At 41.6% G+C, this 21,445-nt stretch overlaps 1 protein-coding gene across 3 annotated transcripts in view; it reads left to right on the forward strand.

The window, feature by feature from the left end:
* The window catches only part of DPP6 (dipeptidyl peptidase like 6), a 527,947-nt gene that overhangs the window by 375,277 nt on the left and 131,225 nt on the right, over positions 1-21,445 (forward strand). For all 3 annotated transcript variants that reach the window (XM_068145994.1, XM_068145993.1, XM_068145995.1), the window contains exons 4-5: positions 8,902-8,996; positions 12,568-12,642. In XM_068145994.1, coding sequence (XP_068002095.1) covers positions 8,902-8,996; positions 12,568-12,642 — 170 coding nt within the window. The remainder of the gene's footprint in view (positions 1-8,901; positions 8,997-12,567; positions 12,643-21,445) is intronic.

The following is a 21,445-nucleotide window of genomic DNA, read 5'->3' on the forward strand; positions in this document are numbered from 1 at the left end:
TCCTTCATCAGCTAGTTTCACTGGCATAATACCTGTTGCATGGTAAACTGCTTCCCCTTGCTTACTTGGGAGCTTGCTCCTATTTGCTTTGCCTGATGGGTGTTCAATCACTACTTGGGATCATCCTTATCAGTTCTCAGGTGTTTTCCTTCTCCAGTATATCATCTTAGAGAGGATGGGAACTGCACACAAAGATTACACTGGTGTATTTGTGTTGGTTTCTCCAATATGTTCAAATTCTTTCCATTTCATGGCACTTTAAGGCAAGTGCACACATCTAATATTAGTTGTTTAACCCCAAAGAAAAGCCAGGAGCTTTTGCACTGTGTTAAAAATCTATAGGTCCTGGTACCAATTTATACCACACTGAGTGATCACGGCACCATAAAATCCCATGATACAGATCCCCAGCAGGACCTTCACATCTTTATGTGAAAGCAGTGCTGGGTCTACAGACATGCTCCTGAGTTTTAAAATGGCTTACTTTGCTGACATCTCTTTCAATTGCCAGTAATGAGGAATAATCTGTGATGGAAAATAAGGTGATTCTGTAAGTAAGCCTGTGATGGAAGTGGCCTTGCATGCTGAGAAAGAGTCCCTGATTACCAAAGTATGACACCTCTTAAAAGCCACTTCTAGGCTCATACTTAGCAGAAAAAGAGCTCAAGGTATCAAGAGTTGAAAGAAGGAAAGCAAAATGCAGGGGAAAAAAAGGAAACAACTACCTAGAACAGTTGATTGTTGGAGAAGAGAAAGAGCTGAACAGGTGACCAGATTTGTGCATGACTGGGCAGGGAGTTTGCCTTCTCTACACTGCCAGCTGGGTATGGTGCCAAATTTTCATTGTGTTACTTGATTTATAGTCCCAGCTTCTGGGGATAGGTGACTTACAAATATACTTACTTGATTCAAAAAGAGAATGGAATATGTCTTAGTAAAAGGCCCTTCAAAAGCTAAGCATACTTGAAAGGTAAATGAAAAGAATCCAATGTTTAATTTAATTAGAAAATGTAATTTTTAAACACCAGCTGCTTTTGAAGCCTTATATCTGATTTTTCAATGCCTAAGATTTAGAATAAATCACAAAACCAGTTTGAGGGATAATCACTTTGAGCCACTCCATCCAAAAGAAATGGATTGCAGTGGGAATAGACCTGGTTCAGAAAAGGGTAAAGATCATCACAGAAGCATGGAAATGGGTGATAAAAAGAATTGTCCTGAGTAACAAAGGAATTATGTAAGGATAGAAAACAAGGAAAAATATGAAGTAGTAACATTCTTTTCATTGAATAGAGGCATACTTTGCTTTTAATGCTACCTGCTGAAGGTTGTTAATGCATTGAGAACCTATTGGAAGATACTTTTGAGGGGGGAAAAAATGACCAGGATTGAAGAAAGGACCAGTCTTTCTTTTGATATCATAATATCATAGTATCATTCAGGGTTGGAAGGGACCACAAGGATCATCTAGTTCCAACCCCCCTGCCATGGGCAGGGACACCCCACACTAGATCAGGCTGGCCAGAGCCTCATCCAGCCTGGTCTTAAACACCTCCAGGGATGGGGCCTTTGACCATTTGTCATCCATTGCACTTCAATCAGGTGTTTTGCCTCAGCACCTGCCTCAGCCTGTCTGCCCTCTTGCCATCAAAGGACTGCTGATTCATGACCAAGGCAATAAATGATCCACAATGGGGGTTCATTTATTAAGAAAGGAACAGGAATTACAAGTGAAAGAAGAACTCCCAGAATAATTTCTAGGGTGTGGAATGAGGCTCCCTGCAGGAGCTGGCCTAGTCACTGCAGGCAAACCGATCTGAGATGATAAAGGAAAGCTATTTACTTAGCTGACACTAGTTTTTTCATTTTCTCATCAGTTTAAAAACAATGTGACTGTGTGTATAATTGCAAACTGCTCCTCTGACAGCAGTTCCTTTGAAGGTGGGCATGGGGTGGCTCTGTTCTCCTCCAAGCACCATTCCTTGCCAGATCTGCTGCCCAGCATCACATCTGACTATTTATTAACAGTCCTTTGCAAGTGTTTCCATTGGCTCTGTAATAGGGTGCCCTCTTGTGACCACTCCAAACCCAGTAGTCATGCACTTGTAACCCTTATGTGTAGGATGTTGGATTTCATGTCTCAGCCGCCTTGATTTTCAGAAGCCTGAAGACAGGGTGATGGCCATGGCTCTGCCAAACTTCTTTCACGGTTCAGTACAGTCATACTTCACCAGGCACATCTGAAATGATGGAATAACATGAAAGGTATAATGAAATATTGCACATAAAGATAATTACAACTTCATCCGACTCTATATACATAGCAAATTTGCTTGCTACTATACAGCTATCTTGTTCAGTTTCTACTGAAGCTTCAGTACTCTGCCCATGATAATAATAAGGGATAAAACCACTTCATGTGTTGTTTCTTTCCATCATAGCTGCTAACAAGTGCGATTTGGTTAGGGGCAAAAGAAAGAGGCAAGGAAATACGCAGAGGAATTAAGGAAGCAAGCCATGAGGTCACACTTTAATGAAAATTTATTCATGGCTTCCTTTTTTCCTCAGTGTCAAATGGATTATTACATTTATCTGTAACACTCTGGGTTATGCATTGCTCTGTGTGAAGCTGTACTAAATGAGGCAGATAAGACCAGGTGCATTTGGCAGAGAAGAGAGAGGTTGCTGAGTGATGCTTCACTGGCCTGGGGAACAACCAAGGAGTGCTTGGAGTAAATGTACCTGCATAGAGCAGGCAGGGTGGAGACAGCCAAGCAGGAATGGTGGCTTGGGTTGTCACAAGCTATCAACTACTATGGCAAAAGCCATGGAGGTTTTATTCTCAAAACAGGATAGATCAGTGCCACTGTGTGTTCGGAGCACTGTATCCTGCACCGGTCCCATTGAGAAGCTGGGATAAGCTACTTGTTGTCTGCACTTTGTTTTTCTGTTCAGACACATGGTGAGACCATGAAAAATATGTGGGGTGTGGATAAAGACATCAAGAAACATCTCCTAGGGAATGTTGTTTGGGGTTAAATAGCTTTTGGCCTGTGCTGAATGTCAGAAGTTCCTGGCAGAGAATCCAAGGGATAACTGTAATCTGGTATCTCCGGCTGTCCAGACCTGTGTAATCTGGTGGTCATCTGCACTTCTCCTGGTGCAACATCTAGGGTTTGGAGAACATATGGCAAGAGCACAACTGAACAGGAAGAGAGGATGGCAGAGAATTTTTGAGGAAGATTTCTCAGCTCTGCAGCAGGCCAAAGTCAGCTCAGCATGCTGCAAAGTCCCCAGCTGCTGTCAGTCACTACAGAGAGATAAACTGAGGGCAGCGAGCAAGAGCACCTATGTTTTCACTTCTGTTGTTAGGAATTTGCAGGAATTTTGTAATTGGAATGATTCATCCTGACTGGAGTCAAAATGGATTTTCTACAGAAGATTTCTCATTCATTTTTTCCTAATTGCAGAGTCTCTTTTTTCCCTCTCCTGCCATGCCTTATAAAAGCAGGCAGAAGCAGGGAAGAGGATTGTTTGAAGTTGAAACAAGTTCTCTGTTTCTCACATAGGCTCCAGCGTTTCATGCCTGTGCCACTGCACCATGATCTGAGCCTACAGAGTTCCCAATTGGGGCACTTTGAAGTGGAGTTCAGTCTCACAAATGAGAGGCAGCAGTAGAATTGTACCTGGTATCAAATTTGGGACTGAAATTTCAAAGGTGTGCTCTGCCTTGGATTTCAGGCTTGATGCTGAGGTTGTCTCTCAATGAGATTGAATAAGGTTTTTCTGGGGCTTTTTTGAGTTTGAATCTTGAAAGATTTAGGATTAGACATAAAGGGGAAACAGATTGACATTACTGATTTTTATAGTGTTAAGTTTTCCCAGGATTCAGCTTTCTTCAAGCTTTTGACAAGTTAACTTAGAAGCCTGCTAGAGATGCATACTGATGTGGGAATTTTCCTGCGCTATAATTGTTTTGTTTTACTGGTACTACTGTAAAACTGATGCACCAAGTGCAACTACATTGAGGTGATGAGCAATTAAAACCACTTCTTGCATAATAAAGCACATTCTATCATGTTGGATTTAATATACCAACGTAATGTGTTATACAGCATTTAGCTAAATTACAGTAAATCACCTATTTAAAGAAGTTTTCCTTCTGAGCTTCTCATGTGAAAAAATAATATGCAGCAAACAGTAAATGATAATGACCCATAATGCCAGGAAGATAAAAATGGGATTTCAGTTGTCTCCTGGAATTAAAGGCTGTAGTGATGTTGTTAAAGGCAAGCTGTTCTCTGTCCCCTGTTGCTCCCTCACTTCAGCATCACAAAGCATAAGAGACTCCTATGTATTTCTGCGCTGCAGAGTAGCAGTGCTCAAGAAATAGGACTTGCTGGTGAGGACAGGTGGCTTTAAGACAAAAAGCAGGGTGGTATCAGGTGGCTGTGATAAGCTCCAGATCCAAAGGTCTGCAGGAGCCATCCATAAGGATCAGGTTTCATTGAGAAGCCCACCCAAGGTACACACTCACTCATTTCCCCACCTCTGGTCTCCATCCACTGTGTTAGGGCTCACCTTCAGAAAACTTGTTGAGATGGTAAACGAGCAGATTTGGTTGTAATTTGAAATTCAGGTGGCTCACCCTCATGTATTTTTCCAAGTGAATACAATTGTGCTATGTGCTGTTAAGAGTCTGGAAACACCAACTCTGAAAACACCAACTCTGAAAAACCATCTGTCCTACTGCTGCAGTCTGCCTGCCCTTTATCTTGGGTAAGTGCTAACCAGTTGTGTTCGATCGATAACTGCTTGGGAGAACTCCAAGAAACCCTTGGCTGGTTCAGATGCTGCTGTTGCTTCAGCAAAGGGGTCTCAGCCTGCTTCTTTAAGGGTTTCTAACCTCACTGCAAAGCCCATCAGATGCAAACTGCCTGTCAGACGCTGTGAGTCACACCCAAGGTCATGTCTATCAAGGACCTTCCTACTGCAGCAGGAATGAGAAATAACAGCACAGTGCCAATTCCTCTGCCATTTGCTGTGCCAGTGCAGAGCTCCATCCCAGCAGCACACGTGGCTAGGTGCAATGTGACCTCAGTTCCTTGGGAGCTATGCAGGCTCTCTCCCATGGGGTGTGCTACCGCCTGCTCTCTTGACACAGTATAATTTGTTTTTCAGCCTTGCTGATCATGCTGGTATCTGGGGGCTCATTTATTTGATATATTTCAGAACAACTTCAGGACTTAAATTTCCTGTATTCACCAATCTCTCTTAATCTTAGAGATTGAGAATGATAATTCCCCTGATGCTGACTTTCATCAGACTCATTCAATTATCTTTCACGTCTGTTGGTCTGAAACTACAGAACTTGAGAAGTTGCCTTTTCCTCTAAGTCTATGGTGCTAAATGATTGGAGCTGTACTAACAGTTGTGGTATTTCCTCCTGCTTTTCACTAACTCTTACTGCTGACTTGCTGCATGTGAATTTTTCATTAATCAGTTGCTAAAGTGATAGGAAATTGTCATTTCATTTTAAATTTTTATGGGGTTTTTTAATAGATGGAATTAAATTCTTGTTCTTTCCCCTCTTTATCAGATAGTTCTGTTTTCTGCTTTCTATAATCTCTGAGAAATAATGAAAATTCTTCTCAAAGGCATGCAGATCTTGCTATCATCTTATACACCAGTCTGTCACCTCTGATATTGTGTACTCGCATCAGGGAAGCTGTACAGCCATAAATTCACAAGCGCTGATGCTAATGCAGATCTGTGTTCCTGTAGCTTGCTGTAATTCCTTCAGCTTCATCATACTGCCAGCACTCAAACTTACTCCTTTTAGAAGTAAAATTGTCCCAGATGTTCTTGTCCACTGTAATGAGCTTTTTAGTCTGGTGCCCAGTCTGACACACAGCAAAGTGAAAAGAAGCAATATTGGCTCAGGTAAGTGTTCCAGTAGCCCAATGTTGAGTCTGCAACCATAGCAATAGTTGGTGCGATGTTGGACATGAGCCTGACCTCTCTTAGTGGTCCATAATAAAGCAGCCCTGCATTGGGAATGATAGATGGCATATCCTGCCTACTTCCTGTAGCATCTTTCAATTTATCAGTTGCCCATGCATTTTTGTACTCCCTTGGTTTATAGCTGCCAAATGATCTGAGCTGCCTTGCTCTCTCGATGGTGTCCAGTGTTTTGTAGTATGGCATCTGGCTGCATGTTGGGCTGATGACTTGGAGTTCCTAAATGGTGCCAGTGGCAGGCTCATGATCTCTCTTCAGCAGCACCAGTGGGCACGTTTACAGAGAACCTGTGCATTTTCTGATGGCAGAATCTTGGAAAGGGGTGGCCAGGTAGCAAGCCTGAAAATGCAAACCCTGTGTTAGACTTATACTGTATAATGCATCCTTTTCTTAAGAAAATGCTATCATTTTGTCTAGTTTCCCCCTAAACAAAGGGGCCACAGAGCAGAATTGCCAGGCTAGGCAGACCCACATTTGCTGTCCCTGGCAAGGGCTCAGCAAGTGCAAGGAACATGAAGTTCCTGTCGTTGGAGCTGTTTTTCTCTGTGTGTGTATTTCCTGTCTGAATTTAAGAAAAATATGTATAAAGAAGCTGGGAAACTCTGACACAACAAATAGATCATTGGTCTTGGGTTCTCTGATTTCATCCATCCTGCTTATCAGACTTTTAACAATCTCTGCCAAGGCTCCCTCATTCCTCTGTGCTGACTCTGTAGAGCAGTAAAGCAGCCCCACGATTTCAAGTGATCAATGCTTTTTGTTTTCAGTCACTTTTGTAAGTGTGGCTACGTACCTGTGTCTGCACTCACAGGCACATAATCTATTCTACTGACCAGACAATTTCCTGGAAGTTGAAAGGGAGGGAAGAGTTGGAGAGTGAACTCTGCTCTTGAAGAAATGGAATAAATGGCTTTGTGCCTGAAAGTTACCATTTTCAGCATCATTTACACCGAACACCAGCCCCAAAGAAAGGCAGGTATAAAAAATGAGATGCAGTGATGACCTTTATCAGCTGTGGTAACAACTATAAATCAGGCTGCAAATTCTCATCAGCTTGCTGGACAGAATTCATTACAGACAGAGGTTGCTGCATTGCTTTTTGTCTCTGATTGAGGTGTGTCCCACTTAAATAAACACTTTTGCACTGGAACAAATCATACACTTCAAACAGGAATCCAGGAATATTATTCATTGATTCCTTTGAGGACTAAGATAATATGGCTTACAGACCAGCTAAACCTCACAGTGTTTTGCTTGGAATATAATGGAGATCAATCTGTTCTTTTCCTAAGCAGACCAATTTTCTGTTCATTAATTCAGAAGCTCTGTTGATGGCTTGTATTGAATATAACAGCAAGATTTACAGCCCTAACAAATCAGCCCTGCTTCGTTTATTCTTCCTTATTCACACCAGAAATGTGTGCAGCAGATTAGCACCTGATTTTAAACTTCGTTGCAGTTTAACAAATAACAGGGAAGTCTTTCCTCTCCTATGCCCAACTATGGAGCAGCTTATATGTAATCATCTTTAGGTTTCACAGTTTGTTAAAATGCTATGTTTTTTTCTTGAGCACAGGGAGCAATAAAAGCTTAGTAGCAATGTCATTATGGGCAGTAATGCAACTTCCATCAGTTCATGCAGTGCTCAGGAAACAGCTACCAGATATTAACAGTCCCACAGGCTCATTAGATTAATAAGCTACTTTACCTCTGTACTGAACTTTGAGCTGAGTTTCATTGCTAGTTCTCTTCTGTAATTAGGAGGTACCCTGAGAGGCTTAAAATCATCCAAATGCCGTACTGGCCATACTTTGACTGTGGTTTTTTTTCTGTCTAGAATTTAGTATGCCATTTAGAATAGAATAGAATTAACCAGGTTGGAAAAGACCTTTGAGATCATCGAGTCCAACCTATCATCCAACACTACCTAATCAACCAAACCGTGGCACTGAGCACCCCATCAAGTCTCTTCCTAAACACCTCCAGTGATGGTGACTCCACCACTTCCCTGGGCAGCCCATTCCAATGGCCAATCATTGGAATGGGCTGCCCAGGAAGGTGGTGGGGTTGATGTACATGGAGGTGTTTAAGAAAAGACTGGATGAGGCACTTAGTGCCATGGTCTAGTTGATTAGTTAGGGTTAGGGGATTGGTTGGGCTTGATGATCTTGGAGGTCTCTTCCAACCTGGTTGATTCTGTGACAATTAAAAGAAAGAGATTCTTTGAGAACTTTGCTTGTGATTCTGAAGGGCTGCTGCTGTGATTTGGAACTGAGAATCTTAAGTTCTTAAAGTTATAGCATGGTTTGGGTTGGAATGCACCTTAAAGATCATTTAGTTCCACTCCCCCTCCCTGCCATGGGCAGGGACACCTTCCTCTAGACCAGGTTGCTGAAAGCCCCATCCAGCCTGGCCTTGTACACCTTCAGGAAAGGGGCATCCATAACTTCTCTGGGGCAACCTGTTCTATTTATTTGGTGAGGATCATCTGCATTGCAGCAACAGTTTGGCCTCACAGACTCTGATTCATCTCAGTCATCCCAGTCTTCTTTCTACACTTACATGAAAAAACATAAGGAATGTTTTCTTTTGACCTTGTGGGGTTTTTTATGCTAACAGTGTAGCAAGCTGACTGTGTACATTCAAGCTTGCTTTCAGCTCTGGATAAGTGGCAGAACCAATGTGACAAATACCAATCATGTTGTTTAACGACTACCCTGGAAGTTACTTGAACATCACAACAATGGCTACATTGAAAATAACTAACTATCTAAATAAATAAATCTGTGTTCTTTAGAGAGAAGTTCCCCCCAGTACTAGGTTCTAACCAAACAGACAATTTCCTATTTCCTGAACGTTCTTTTCTTTCCCTCCTTGCAGATAAAGAGTTCATCTATAGAAACCGGAACGGCACAGTAATCCTGAGGAATGTTGAGACTAATAATTCGACAATATTAATAGAAAACAAAAAAATTGTAAGTATTTCCTATGGAGAGGAGCAGAATTTCATTGTTCTCTTGCAGCTGGCTCAGTAAAGCAGAAAGTGACTGGAGTTGCAACGCTGTGTGTTGTCAAGGCGAAGTGATACAGTGCAAATACTACGGGCTGTTCAATAGCTGATAACATGAAATTGAACTCCAGCTTTTGTCATTACTCTGCAGGCTCAGTTTCTTTCATGCTGCAGGATAGTATCATATAGATAGTTGCAGCTAGCCTTGCATATCATATCTAATTGAAAGAGGCATAATTCTCTTTGCATGCTCAATAAAAAAGCAAACTGACATAATTTACTTTCTCTTGGAAGCTTTCCCCACATTCCTCCGTGCAAATACTAATTTTTCCTGATTTTTCTCACCTAAGGGTTGCAATGTGGTTTCAGTAATGTTAATGAATAGTGTTGATGAATATCACAGTATCACAGTATCACTTAGGTTGGAAAGGACCTCGAGGATCATCGAGTCCAACCTATCAACACAGACCTCATGACTAGACCATGGCACCAAGTGCCACGTCCAATCTCCCCTTGAACGCCTCCAGGGTCAATGACTCAACCACCTCTCTGGGCAACCCGTTCCAATGACGAATGACTCGCTCGGTGAAGAACTTCCTCCTCACCTCGAGTCTAAACCTCCCCTGGTGCAGCTTGAGACTGTGTCCCCTTGTTCTGGTGCTGGTTGCCTGGGAGAAGAGGCCAACCCCTTCCTGGCTACAACCACCCTTCAGGTAGTTGTAGAGGGCAATGAGGTCACCCCTGAGCCTTCTCTTCTCCAGGCTAAACAATCCCAGCTCCCTCAGCCTCTCCTCATAGGGCTTGTGTTCAAGGCCTCTCACCAGCCTTGTTGCCCTTCTCTGGACACGTTCAAGTGTTTCGATGTCCTTCTTAAACTGAGGGGCCCAGAACTGGACACAGTACTCAAGGTGCGGCCTAACCAATGCAGAGTACAGGGGCACTATGACCTCCCTGCTCCTGCTGGCCACACTATTCCTAATGAAGGCCAGGATGCTATTGGCCCTCCTGGCCACCTGGGCACACTGTTGGCTCATATTCAGGTGGCTGTCAATCAGCACCCCCAGGTCCCTCTCTGTTTGGGAGCTCTCCAGCCACTCCGACCCCATCCTGTAGCTCTGCATGGGATTGCCGTAGCCAAAGTGCAGCACTCAGCACTTGGACTTGTTGAATGCCATCCCATTGGACTCTGCCCATCTGTCCAGTCGGTCGAGGTCCCTCTGCAGAGCCTTTCTACCCTCTAACTGACTAACATCTGCCCCTAACTTTGTGTCATCTGCAAACTTGCTAATGACTGACTCTACCCCTTCATCCAGATCATCAATGAATATGTTGAATAGAAGTGGATTGGGTTATGAGAGGAAACCCTAAGAAATTATGGGGAAAATAAGTTAGTAGGTGGCTATTAAAATCAATGAAAAGAAATTAAATTCACAGCTGATACAGAGTATTATTTATAATGAAAGTGTTTTGCAGCATTGTTTGGTTGGGTTTTTTTTTGTAGTACATGGAGCTGGTGTTACAGAGGTTAGTAGATTAAATGTCAGAGTGTTTTCAGTATTTCCTGTAAGAAGTTAATTTTCCAAAGCAAAACACACTTAGGTTTGTTCCAACAATGAGATATAAATCATGTCATCCCGATAGGATTGTCACTTATGCATTGCCTGCCTAAGATTTTGATTAACTTGAGGTGGTTTTATTGTACTGTACCATTGCAACACTATGAAAGCAGAGGATGGCTAGCAGACTTATATTAATGACTCAAGATCTGCAGCAAACAGCTTTAGAAACTCAAAGGTAAATGTAAATCTATAAGAAAATAATTAAACCACATTCCAGGATGATTTTATTTTACAGTATATGACTCATGCAAAGCATAAGTGTTGTATTAATTCTTTTTTAATGAGACAAAGAATTTATCACTGATTTATTATGGCAGGACCAATTAACTTTCAACCTTTGCTACGCCACATAAGCAATCCTCTTTTACCAGAACCTAACACCGATCCTTACAGTTCTGCTAAGGGTCAAGGAATGGGTTAGCTTCCTTTAAAATCCAGGTCTGTTGAAGTCAAACTTCTTCTCTTTGGCCTCTGTTTATTCCTCTGTTTGTTTTTTTCATTTTTGCCATTTGTAAGAAAATCAATGTTACACAGAGTAATCCTACTTTTTAAATGCCATGGCCTCCCTGCTGCCTGTCCTACCCTTGCTTCTTTGCCCTCTCAGTAAATAAATCTGCAGAACATCACCTCTACATTAATCCAAAAGGTCCTGATGCAAAGAGGCCCTGTCACATCTCATCCAGGCATGTTTTCTTTGTTCTTTTCTTTCCTAGCCCAGGGTCAGAAAAACTTTTGCTAACTTGGCATGTTTTCCTTTCTTCATGTTATTAATATAGCATAGCATAAAATCTGTCTCCTTGCTGACACTGCTGGCTCTCATACTCCCCTGGTACCCTCCATTCTGATCCATTCTGGCCCATCAGCTCATTAGGTTGCCCAGAGAGATGGTAGATGCCCCATCCCTGGAAATATTCAGGGTCAGGTTGGACAGGGCTCTGAGCAACCTCATCTAGTTAAAGATGTCCCTGCTTACTGGAGAGGGATTGGACTAACTGACCTTTAAAGGTCCCTTCCAGCATGAACCATTACATGATGCTATGATCAGTCACCTCTGCCTGCAGCTGTCCCCTGGTTTCTCCAGGCACCACCTCCAGCTTTGCTAGCCTTGGGGAGGACTCTCACAGAGGGATGCTATGCGTTTTCCTCCAGCCCAATTTTGCCCTTCCATTTTGCTTCCTGGGAATCTCTCAAGGACTTGCATCTAATTTCTTAGGTGAGATTTAAAAGGCAATGGATGAGTGACACATAAGTGGCACCTCTCTTTGACCTTGCTGCCATGTGTGCCAGCAATGTATTATGCTGAAACACACTGGAAAAGTCTGCACTATCCAAATGATAAGTGGAGCAGGGAAAAGGTAACTCCTGACAGACCTGAGTTGCTTTGGCATCTCTTCTTGTTTGTAAGACTTACAGTGCAGCTTTTGTACAGGACCCAGGCAAGGTACATCTGGAAAAGTATATTACCATAGCAACTCAAAGACTTTTTTATTTTAATTGGGGAAAATGAGTTAGTTTTCCTTAGTGTTGTCTTAATTGGGAGAAGCAGTGGTGTCTCATTATACTAATTTGCTGCCCCAGGTATTTACTGTTTGGTAACTCCTGCACTTAGTCCAGTGGCTGCAGGAAATGAGAAGGAATTAATGATATTGCATTTATCAGAGCTTTTTACTGCCTGCTACCCACAGCTGCCCCACTAGCATTTGTATAGTAAGTTTGTAAGGAAAATTCTGCTTTTTTGGGATAGATGCCTGCTCTGAGTCACAATTTTTGTGTTTTGAAAAGAGGTGTGACATGCTATTTTTCAAGACACCTAGTCTGCTAGCATTCTTCATCACGAAAAGGATGTTCATAACAATTGGTTCTAGATGTCATTGTCTTGAAAAGCAAAAACTCTTTATTTTAATGTTTGTTTTCTAGGTCTCCTTAAAGGCTGTTCGATATGAAGTGTCACCTGACCGGGAATATGCCCTTTTTGCCTTTAATGTTGAACCTGTAAGTACATAGATTTGATTTCACAATACACAGCCAGTGGCAAGCTTCCCCCACCCCTAGCCCCTTCCATGCCAGTAAGATGATATTTTACATTAATTGCTTCCTATGAAACAAAGACAGAAAGCTCTCACTTAGACATTCTGAGAGCATGTCATGCTGCCATCTAGGAGAGGAGAAAGGTATAAATCACACCATAGAGGAAACACTATCATTGCCAACATTTTATGGTCTTTGGGAGGGGGAGTGTAAGGATATGTCTTTGCTACAAGGATTTCTATTCCTCTTCTCTGATTTCTTTCTTCTCTTTTTTTTTTTCCATGGTGCCTTTTTCAGTCACACTATAAATTTCTTCCCCAGCACAAAAAGCAACTGTCAGTGTCTCCCACGTCTGAAGTAATGCATTAATTATGGGGCCACCGGTCCCAGTGCTGCAGTTAGAGCTGAGCTATCACTTTCATTATAAATCCTTTTCTTCAGAGGATTAGGTATATATCATTCGTTAGAAATTGCTGTTGGGTTACTACTAAGGTTTAGATTAGGGCAAATTTTCAACCAAACTTCAAGAGAGAAAAGTGTAATGAGTCATTTTTTAAATGATGACTGAAGAATCAAACGTGTGGGAAGCAGTTCTTCGGCATGAAGAGCAGAGTAGAATAGAGACAGGACAGGACAGAATGGAATGGAATGGAATGGAATAGAATGGAATGGAATGGAATGGAATAGAATAGAATAGAATAGAATAGAATAGAATAGAATAGAATAGAATAGAATAGAATAGAATAGAATAGAATAGAATAGAATAGAATAGAATAGAATAGAATAGAATAGACCAGACCAGACCAGACCAGACCAGACCAGACCAGACCAGACCAGACCAGGTTGGAATGTTTCTTTCCTTTTTAAGTTCTACTAGTATAAGACCCAAAATGTTTAAAGGATAGCTGTGCTGTATTACTTGGGTAAACTATAAGCCCTATATATTTTGTTTCCATTATCTAGAATTGCCCTAATTCTTCAAAACAAAAACAATACATTCACCAGTGACTGCAATTCTTCTTCCACAAGATAAATCTAGCTTCTGCTGCTAGCCAAAGGAAATTTGTTGGTCCTTTAGGCAGGAGAGGTTGTGACTCTGTTGCTTGTCTTATTTCTCTGCTGTCATCTTTGGAGTTGTTCCTGACTCACATGGTATAAAAGCCAGGAGAACCACACCTGGTGTTAGAAGAAGGTCAAATAAAACTGTATCAGAAACTTTAGAGGTAATCCTAAAGACATTTTAGCTTGGAAACCATTGTTGGTGCAACTGCAGTTACCCAAAGCTTAGGAAAGCCCTAGAGAGAGATGGGTGTGGAAGTGTTAAGTTAAATCTGAATGTGGGGAAGGCAACCTAATGGCCATTGAGCAATCAGTGCCTTTGCCTAAGAGCCTCCCTATCTTGTGGGCTAGAGATGTTTTGTAGAATTCAGTTCTTTTAGTGGATATTAGCCTTTGACTGTGAAAGCTCTGTGCTGATACTGCTCATGTGCATTGTGCAAGCTAGAAGAGCCCTGAGGAGACGGGGCTTCTTCAGATCCTCTGAGATGGAGAGAAAAATGTCTGTTAGGACAAAAATTAGAATGAGAGAAAATGTTTAATTCATAAAATGCAATCGTAAGAAATTCACTCTCAACCTTTACCCACCAAAACAACTGTGCACTTGGAAGGTCTGCAAGAAGTAAAGTTATGGAGTCTTTGCAAACTAGACTTTGTGTTCAGCCTGCAGAAGAATACTCCATGTAGGAAATGGAGGAGGAGGTTGGAAAGGCATGGATTGGGTGTGCTTCCTCTGAATCCTCCTCTCTGCATTGAACTGCTTGCTGAGCTGTGGCTTTGAAGTAAAACTTTGAGTTTGTGATGCTTAAGGTGCCTGGCTGGAGAAGAGAAAGTAGCACATGGTCAAGTGCTCTTCTTCATACCATGTCTTCTGCTAGAAAGGGAAACCCAAGATGACAAGGTAGAGGCATGCCCTTGGGGAAGATTTCAGGATGTGAAATATATTCAGTGTAAGAGAGCACTGCAAATTTTTTGAGTGTTCATCTAGGAGCTTATGGTAGAAAGAATTCAAGACATAGTCTTCTGTAACAAAACAAAACAAAACTAATGCTCTTCAGTGCATACAAAGATTATATGTATATATATGTGTATACCAGCACCAGAACAAGAGGACACAGTCTCAAGCTCTGCCAGGGGAGATTTAGGCTGGATGTTAGGAAGAAGTTCTTCATTGAAAGCATGATTGGCCATTGGAATGTGCTGCCCAGGGAGGTGGTGGAGTCAGCATCACTGGAAGTGTTTAGGAAGAGACTGGATGGGGTGTTTGGTGCCATGGTTTAGTTGATTAGATAGGGTTGGAAGATAGGTTGGACTCAATGATCTCAAAGGTCTTTTCCAACCTGGTTTATTCTATTCTATTTTATATATATATGTGTATATATAAATGTACTTATAGAGGGGTAGCAAGATCCACTCTTGAGCATCCATAAACCATGGCAGGTGGCTGTTCAGTTACTGAAGTTGCAATAATGATTAAATTAACTTACTCAGCTTGCTTCTCACTTGGTATGCAGACTGTGGCTGCAAATGACTCTGTGTGTGTGTGTGTGTTAGCTTTTCACTTTTTCTGCAGTTCAAACTGTATTCTTGGACAAAATTCAAATGATGCTGTTTTCTGCCACACAAGTAATTGATTAGCAAAGCCTTGGGCAGTTGTCCTTGTTGCAAAGTCAAAAGGAAATTTCAGGAAGTGTATTCTTGAAGGACGTTTGTTTAAAGTTAAATTCTCCAAGTAGTCTCTTGAAACTTCTTAAAACTATGATGTAGTTACAGGCATCAGAAAGTGTTATTTTGGGTTTTTTTTTCCCATTTAAATGTGTGCCATACTGCCTTTTGTTCCTGAGTATAGATGTTTGCATCATTTTTTTTATCACCATACAATTGTGCTGCCTTTACATATGTGTACAATATCTTGCTAGACATCATATGGAGTCATCATTTGTCTGAATTGTAATAGGAATGTATTCAGCCTTTAATTTTACCAGGAGCTAGGAATAAAACTGAAAAACAGAAAAGCATAGTGTGCCACTCCAGTGAAGTGAAATATTTTAAAGATGATGCTGCAAAGTCATTTCCTGCCAGCAGTAGGTTTCTTCTAAGATTTTTCTATTGATTTGCACAGAAGCATTTCTGCTCAGCGTTGCTCTGGGTAATGGCACTGACACCCACATTGGAATAACACAGCCCTGAACTGGCAGACACCTATTTTGTAAAGTTATTGAGGCAACTAATGTGTGTTTTCCTGTTGTATCACTTCATCATCCTAAAGGATGATGAATTAAAGCATGTTCCTTAAAATACACTTCTCCCAGGAAGCTTGGCAAGGCAGTTGTGAGACTGACGTGGGTACATTGTGGCTAGTCAGGCTGTCAGCTTTCATTCTAAATGCTTTTTTTGCAGTGCTTATATTTACAGAAGTTTAATCTTTCAGGCAGCAATATTCTGGGTAAGCCTTGTGCTAATAGGGAGCTTTTCTAACCTTGCACATAGAAGGTTTGTTCTTTTTCTGGAAAGGTCATAGAGAAGGTGCCAGGCTTCTTTGTCTTTAAAATACTCTTGCAATTTTTCTGTTGTTTATTTGGGTTTTTGTTTCTTTACACTAGAGCAAGGTCCTACCTGAGGCTGAAAGCACAAGGTGAAATTCTGGGGAAGCACTGGGGATTTCAAATCATCCTTCCACAAAAACAAGTCTGTGGGGCTCCAACTCTAGAGTTCAGTAACTTAAAAACACATTGGCAAGTTGGAGGGTAGCCACAGCACCTCTGCAGTAAGGGTGTATAGGGTCAAGGCTGTCTCTGGTAGTGTCAAACCAAAGCCACTCTTGTCCATCACATGGCTCCACAAGCACTACTAGACAAGATTTATGCTCCCTGCATGCCTCCTAGGAGTACACAGAGGTCTCTAAGGTGTTTGGAGTGGAATCACTTTTCTAGATCTCTGTGCTTTCCAAAAGGGATTTTCTGAAGACTCAAGCAACAAAACACTTCTGAAATCCAGTGGCATTTCTGTGCCTGAGGAGAGTAATGGGGTAAATAATAAGTAACCAAACCCCACAAGCTTGTGTAGCTTTCTGCTGTAGTCAGAGTCAATCAGTGGAGTTTGTGTAATGGTGATTAAAAAAAGCAGAGGGAAATAAATGGGAAGAGAAGGGATTTTCTTGAGTGACATGGGGAGACATTAAATAGAGAATATTTAATTGCCTTTATTATGAATAGCTGTCATAAAGCAAGAGAGGAAATAAAGTGGCTAAGATTTTTCTTAAAGCTATTTGTTCTTCATTTCCAATTTACCAGCCTGTTACTGTGTTGGAGCTAGTTAAGAGCAATTACACACAGGAAGTTCTGGCTGATTAATATGGACCAAACTGCTAAGTCTTCTGAACAACAATTAGGGCTTAGAGACTTCTATAGCTGATACAACAGACGCTATTACTTATTTTGCTGTTAAAGGAATGCATTTTTATAATGCTGAAAGCTGCAAAGAATTAATCATCACTGTAATTAGAACAAGCCCAACTGTTGGGGGTTTTGGCAGATTGCATGTGGTGAGTTTAGTTAGCATTTCTGTTCTCGCTGCCTATTGCCATAGATTCACAGAAACGGTGGGACCAAAGACACCTCAGAAAGACTCAGTCCAATCTCCAGGCTTTGTATTTAGAGAGTGAATGAGGTGGGACAGTGTTCTGTATAGAAAGCAGCATATTATTATTGTTGTTACCGAATAGAATAGACCAAGTTGGAAGAGACCTTTGAGATCATCGAGTCCAACCCATCATCCAACACTATCTAATCAACTAACCCATGGCACCAAGCACCCCATCCAGTCTCCTCCTAAACACCTCCAATGATGCTGACTCCACCACCACCCCGGGCAGCCCATTCCAATGGGCAATCACTCTCTCTATGAAGAATTTCTTCCTAACATCCAGTCTGAACCTCCCCTGGCTCAGCTTGACACTGTGTCCTCTTGTTCTGGTGCTGGTTGCCTGGGAGAAGAGACCAACCCCCACCTGGCTACAACCTCCCTTCAGGTAATTGTAGAGAGCAATAAGGTCTCCCCTGAGCCTCCTCTTCTCCAGGCTAAGCAACCCCAGCTCCCTCAGCCTCTCCTCATAGGGCTTGTGCTCCAAAACCCTCACCAACTTTGTTGCCCTTCTCTGGACACATTCCATCAAGTCAACATCTCTCCTAAACTGAGGGGCCTTTTCACTGTTTGTCCAAGTCTAGCTGCTAAATGAAAGGAACAAGTTTTTAGTTTTGTGGTGTTTTTTTCTTCCTCTTTGTGGCTCCAGTTACAACTTCAGGCTGCTTTAATTAGTTGGTTTCAAAATTAAAAGAATGCAATGCTTGTTATTTCCAAAGTACTACTGGGTATAAATATTAATGAATCCTCATAACATCATTCTGAGTGAGGTGAGCATCACTATTATGGTAAATACATCTCTGAAAATTAGACATTGTCATTGCTATCATCAGGAATACTGCTAATCTTGTAGCTATCATGTTTATTGCTATATTGAAATGGATTTGCCAGTACTGGAAATTGGTTTGCATAAATCTGTTTTCTTTCTATGGCAATAAATAGATTTCAAATCTGTTTTTTTTCCATTCCCATCTAGTGCTGTTTTCAGGAACAATGACAATGTATAGTGATTACACTATGTAGTATATTTGTACCATAAAATAATTCTACCTGTTTTAGTGATTTGCTTCATTTTCAGTGTTTCTTGTAAACCAGTAGACTGTTTGAGTGGAGCATTCTGAGGGGAAAAAGCTTATGTTTGTAGTTTCCATATCCTTTTTTTCATATGAATGCAGCTTTGAATCTTTGATGTTCATAAACCAGGAGGACTCTATTGCAAAAGTGCACAAGACAAGGGCAGTCTTAACTACTACCAGATGCTAGTGGCTAAAACTTTTTTGCCCAGTGTTTTCCAGACCAAAACACTATACCGCATGTATCAAGAATAGCGTGGCCAGCAGGAGCAGGGAAGTCATTGTGCCCCTGTACTCTGCATTGGTTAGGCCACACCTTGAGTACTGTGTCCAGTTCTGGGCCCCTCAGTTTAAGAAGGACATTGAGACTCTTGAACATGTCCAGAGAAGGGCACTGAGGCTGGGGAGAGGCCTTGAGCACAAGTCCTGTGAGGAGAGGCTGAGGGAGCTTGGGTTGCTTAGCATGGAGAAGAGAAGGCTCAGGGGAGACCTTATTGCTGTCTACAGCTATCTGAAGGGAGGTTGTAGCCAGGAGGGGACTGGTCTCTTCTCCCAGGCAACCAGCACCAGAACAAGGGGACACAGTCTCAAACTGTGCCAGGGGAAGTTTAGGCTGGAGGTGAGGAGAAAGTTCTTCACTGAGAGAGTCATTCACCATTGGAATGTGCTGCTCAGGGAGGTGGTGGAGTCACAGTCCCTGCAAATGTTCAAGAGGGGATTGGACATGGCACTTAGTGCCATGGTTTAGTCATGAAGTTTGTGGTGACAGGTTGGACTTGATGATCTTTGAAGTCTCTTCCAACCTTGGTGATTCTGTGATTCTGTAATTAGTTACATGCAGTTTCATTCCTACATAAAAAAGGAAAGGGAAAAAACTCAGTAATGTAAAGTTTATATTAGTGGAAATGTTCTGTTGTAACATCTGTGCTTACATGTGTATTCGAGCAAAATACCTTCGATTGTATTGCTTTACCAGAGGACGGTAGTCAGTCAAGTTATCCAATGAATTAGTGGAACCACTTAGATCAGCCACTCATCAAGTGTTATGATTTGCTAAATATTGGGTCTTTTTCCTGAAAAATAAAAGTGTTTTCAGTAACTTTCCATAGAAAAAATAGTAATACTATTCAGCTAATATTTGAGCCAAATGCTCACAGCTTCTGAAAATGGTACCATTTTTATCAACATATCTGTGTGGAGTTTTAGTGATGTGATGCTGGGGCTACCGGGCTGAAAGTGGGGGCTGCCCTTTTCTCCTTACAGATTTGTGTGCCCTCTTTACAGTCATTTTATTTCAACAGCCAAGATCGGTGGAGTAAATATCCTTGTTTAATAATATGCTTTTCATCCTATTTGTAGTGATAAGGAGAAGTGCTCCAGCTACATTTACATAACAAAAGCTAAGGCTTGTGTGTCCAGAGGTATTGTGTTAACAGGGAAGTACTGTGAACACAGAGGAGGTTAATTTTCAGGGTGATAGTTTACTTTGGATCTGAGGCTGAAGCAGCAGCTGTTATTTGGCAAAATTTAGAGGCAATCTTTTATTTTGTAAGGAGACTGTTGTGGAGGGTTTTTTTAATTAGGAATCTGGGCTACTTAAAATACCCTTTGTCAGTGACTGCCTATCTTTTCTAATCTCAAACCCACCATGAATAAATTCCCTAATCTGCTGTACTCAATGCAGGCTGAACAGCAACAAGAGACAAGAGAGGATTTTCAAAGGCATCAGAGAAGGTTGAGTCAAAAACATTTCTACACATCCTTTTGCTTTTCTGTCAGACCTTGAGGTGTGCAGCTCACCCAGGACACCACCACTTTGCTGTCACCTTGCATTAAATAAGCTAAAGCTGCTAATAAGGAAAGTCTGAGCAACTGGGAGATTTTCCTACAATGGCTCTCAGCTCGGGCAGAAGTAGCAACATCTCTGTCAGACACACACACCAACGTGCTGAGTTTTCTGTTGTGTGTTGGTATGAGTAATTGGTTCAGCCTAATTAATATTTCATATCTGCAGTGGCACAGAGAGAGAGGGAAGTTTGCCACACAGCTCTAGAGGGATTTATGGGTTTTCAAAACTCTATTACAGCATTGTGCAAACACTGTCTCCTCAGGTGTCCTCAGCTGTGCCTTCGACAGCAGAACCTTTTCAATGCCTTTTTCTTTCTTTCCCTGCTGCACATGCTCACAAAATTAACAGTTCTTGCTGTGGGAGGGAGATACTCAGTTTAATCGAGTAAACATGTAATCAGGTGGTGGGAATATTTGTTCTTACTGCTCAGCAGTCATCACTTTGTCCAGTTTCTGTCACATTGTGTGTTTAGAATAGACATTTTTGGACACAGACACAGGGTGGTGGGGCAATAATTAGTGACAAGTTTAATCCCAGAGATCCGCTTTGAAGGAGAAACCACAGAAACTAATTTCATGCTGGTAACTTTCAGGACCAATTTTAGACTAACACAGGGGAAGAAAAGAGGGCAAACTGATTATTTATTTTATTTGTTTTGGAGGAACCCCATGGCTGAGTTCAAATCCCTACAAAGCACCCTTAGAAAATATGTTCCCTTAGGTGGCCTGAATGGTTCTTTGCTCCCAGAAGCAATTCTTCTGCTTTGCCACAGCTCAGTTTATCACAGAAAAAATTCCGTCTTAAATGAGTTAGAGTGAGGTTAAGCAATCAAATGCATGAACTGCAGGGACATTTTGGTAGTTAAGTTTCTTGGGTCATGGAATGAGGAGCTCCAAATTAAAATGAAAGGTCTGTCATTGTAACTCTGGGTAGAAGCAAAAGCAAAAGATATGGAGTGAAATGACAGATCCCAAATCTGAATAAGTTTTCTTTATTTTCCATTCTTCATAAGGGAGGAAGGATAGGCAGTGAATCTCAACAGAGAAGGTAGGGTGGATGGAGCCTTTTTTTGATAATTATCCATGGAATATGTGTTTGCACCCCTTAAATGCAAGGAATGGCTGTTCACTCCAGAATCACATCTTCA

This window comes from Melanerpes formicivorus, unplaced genomic scaffold (genome assembly GCF_026170545.1).
Source record: "Melanerpes formicivorus ecotype bairdi unplaced genomic scaffold, bMelFor1.0.p_v2 SCAF_13, whole genome shotgun sequence".
Classification (NCBI taxonomy): domain Eukaryota; kingdom Metazoa; phylum Chordata; class Aves; order Piciformes; family Picidae; genus Melanerpes; species Melanerpes formicivorus.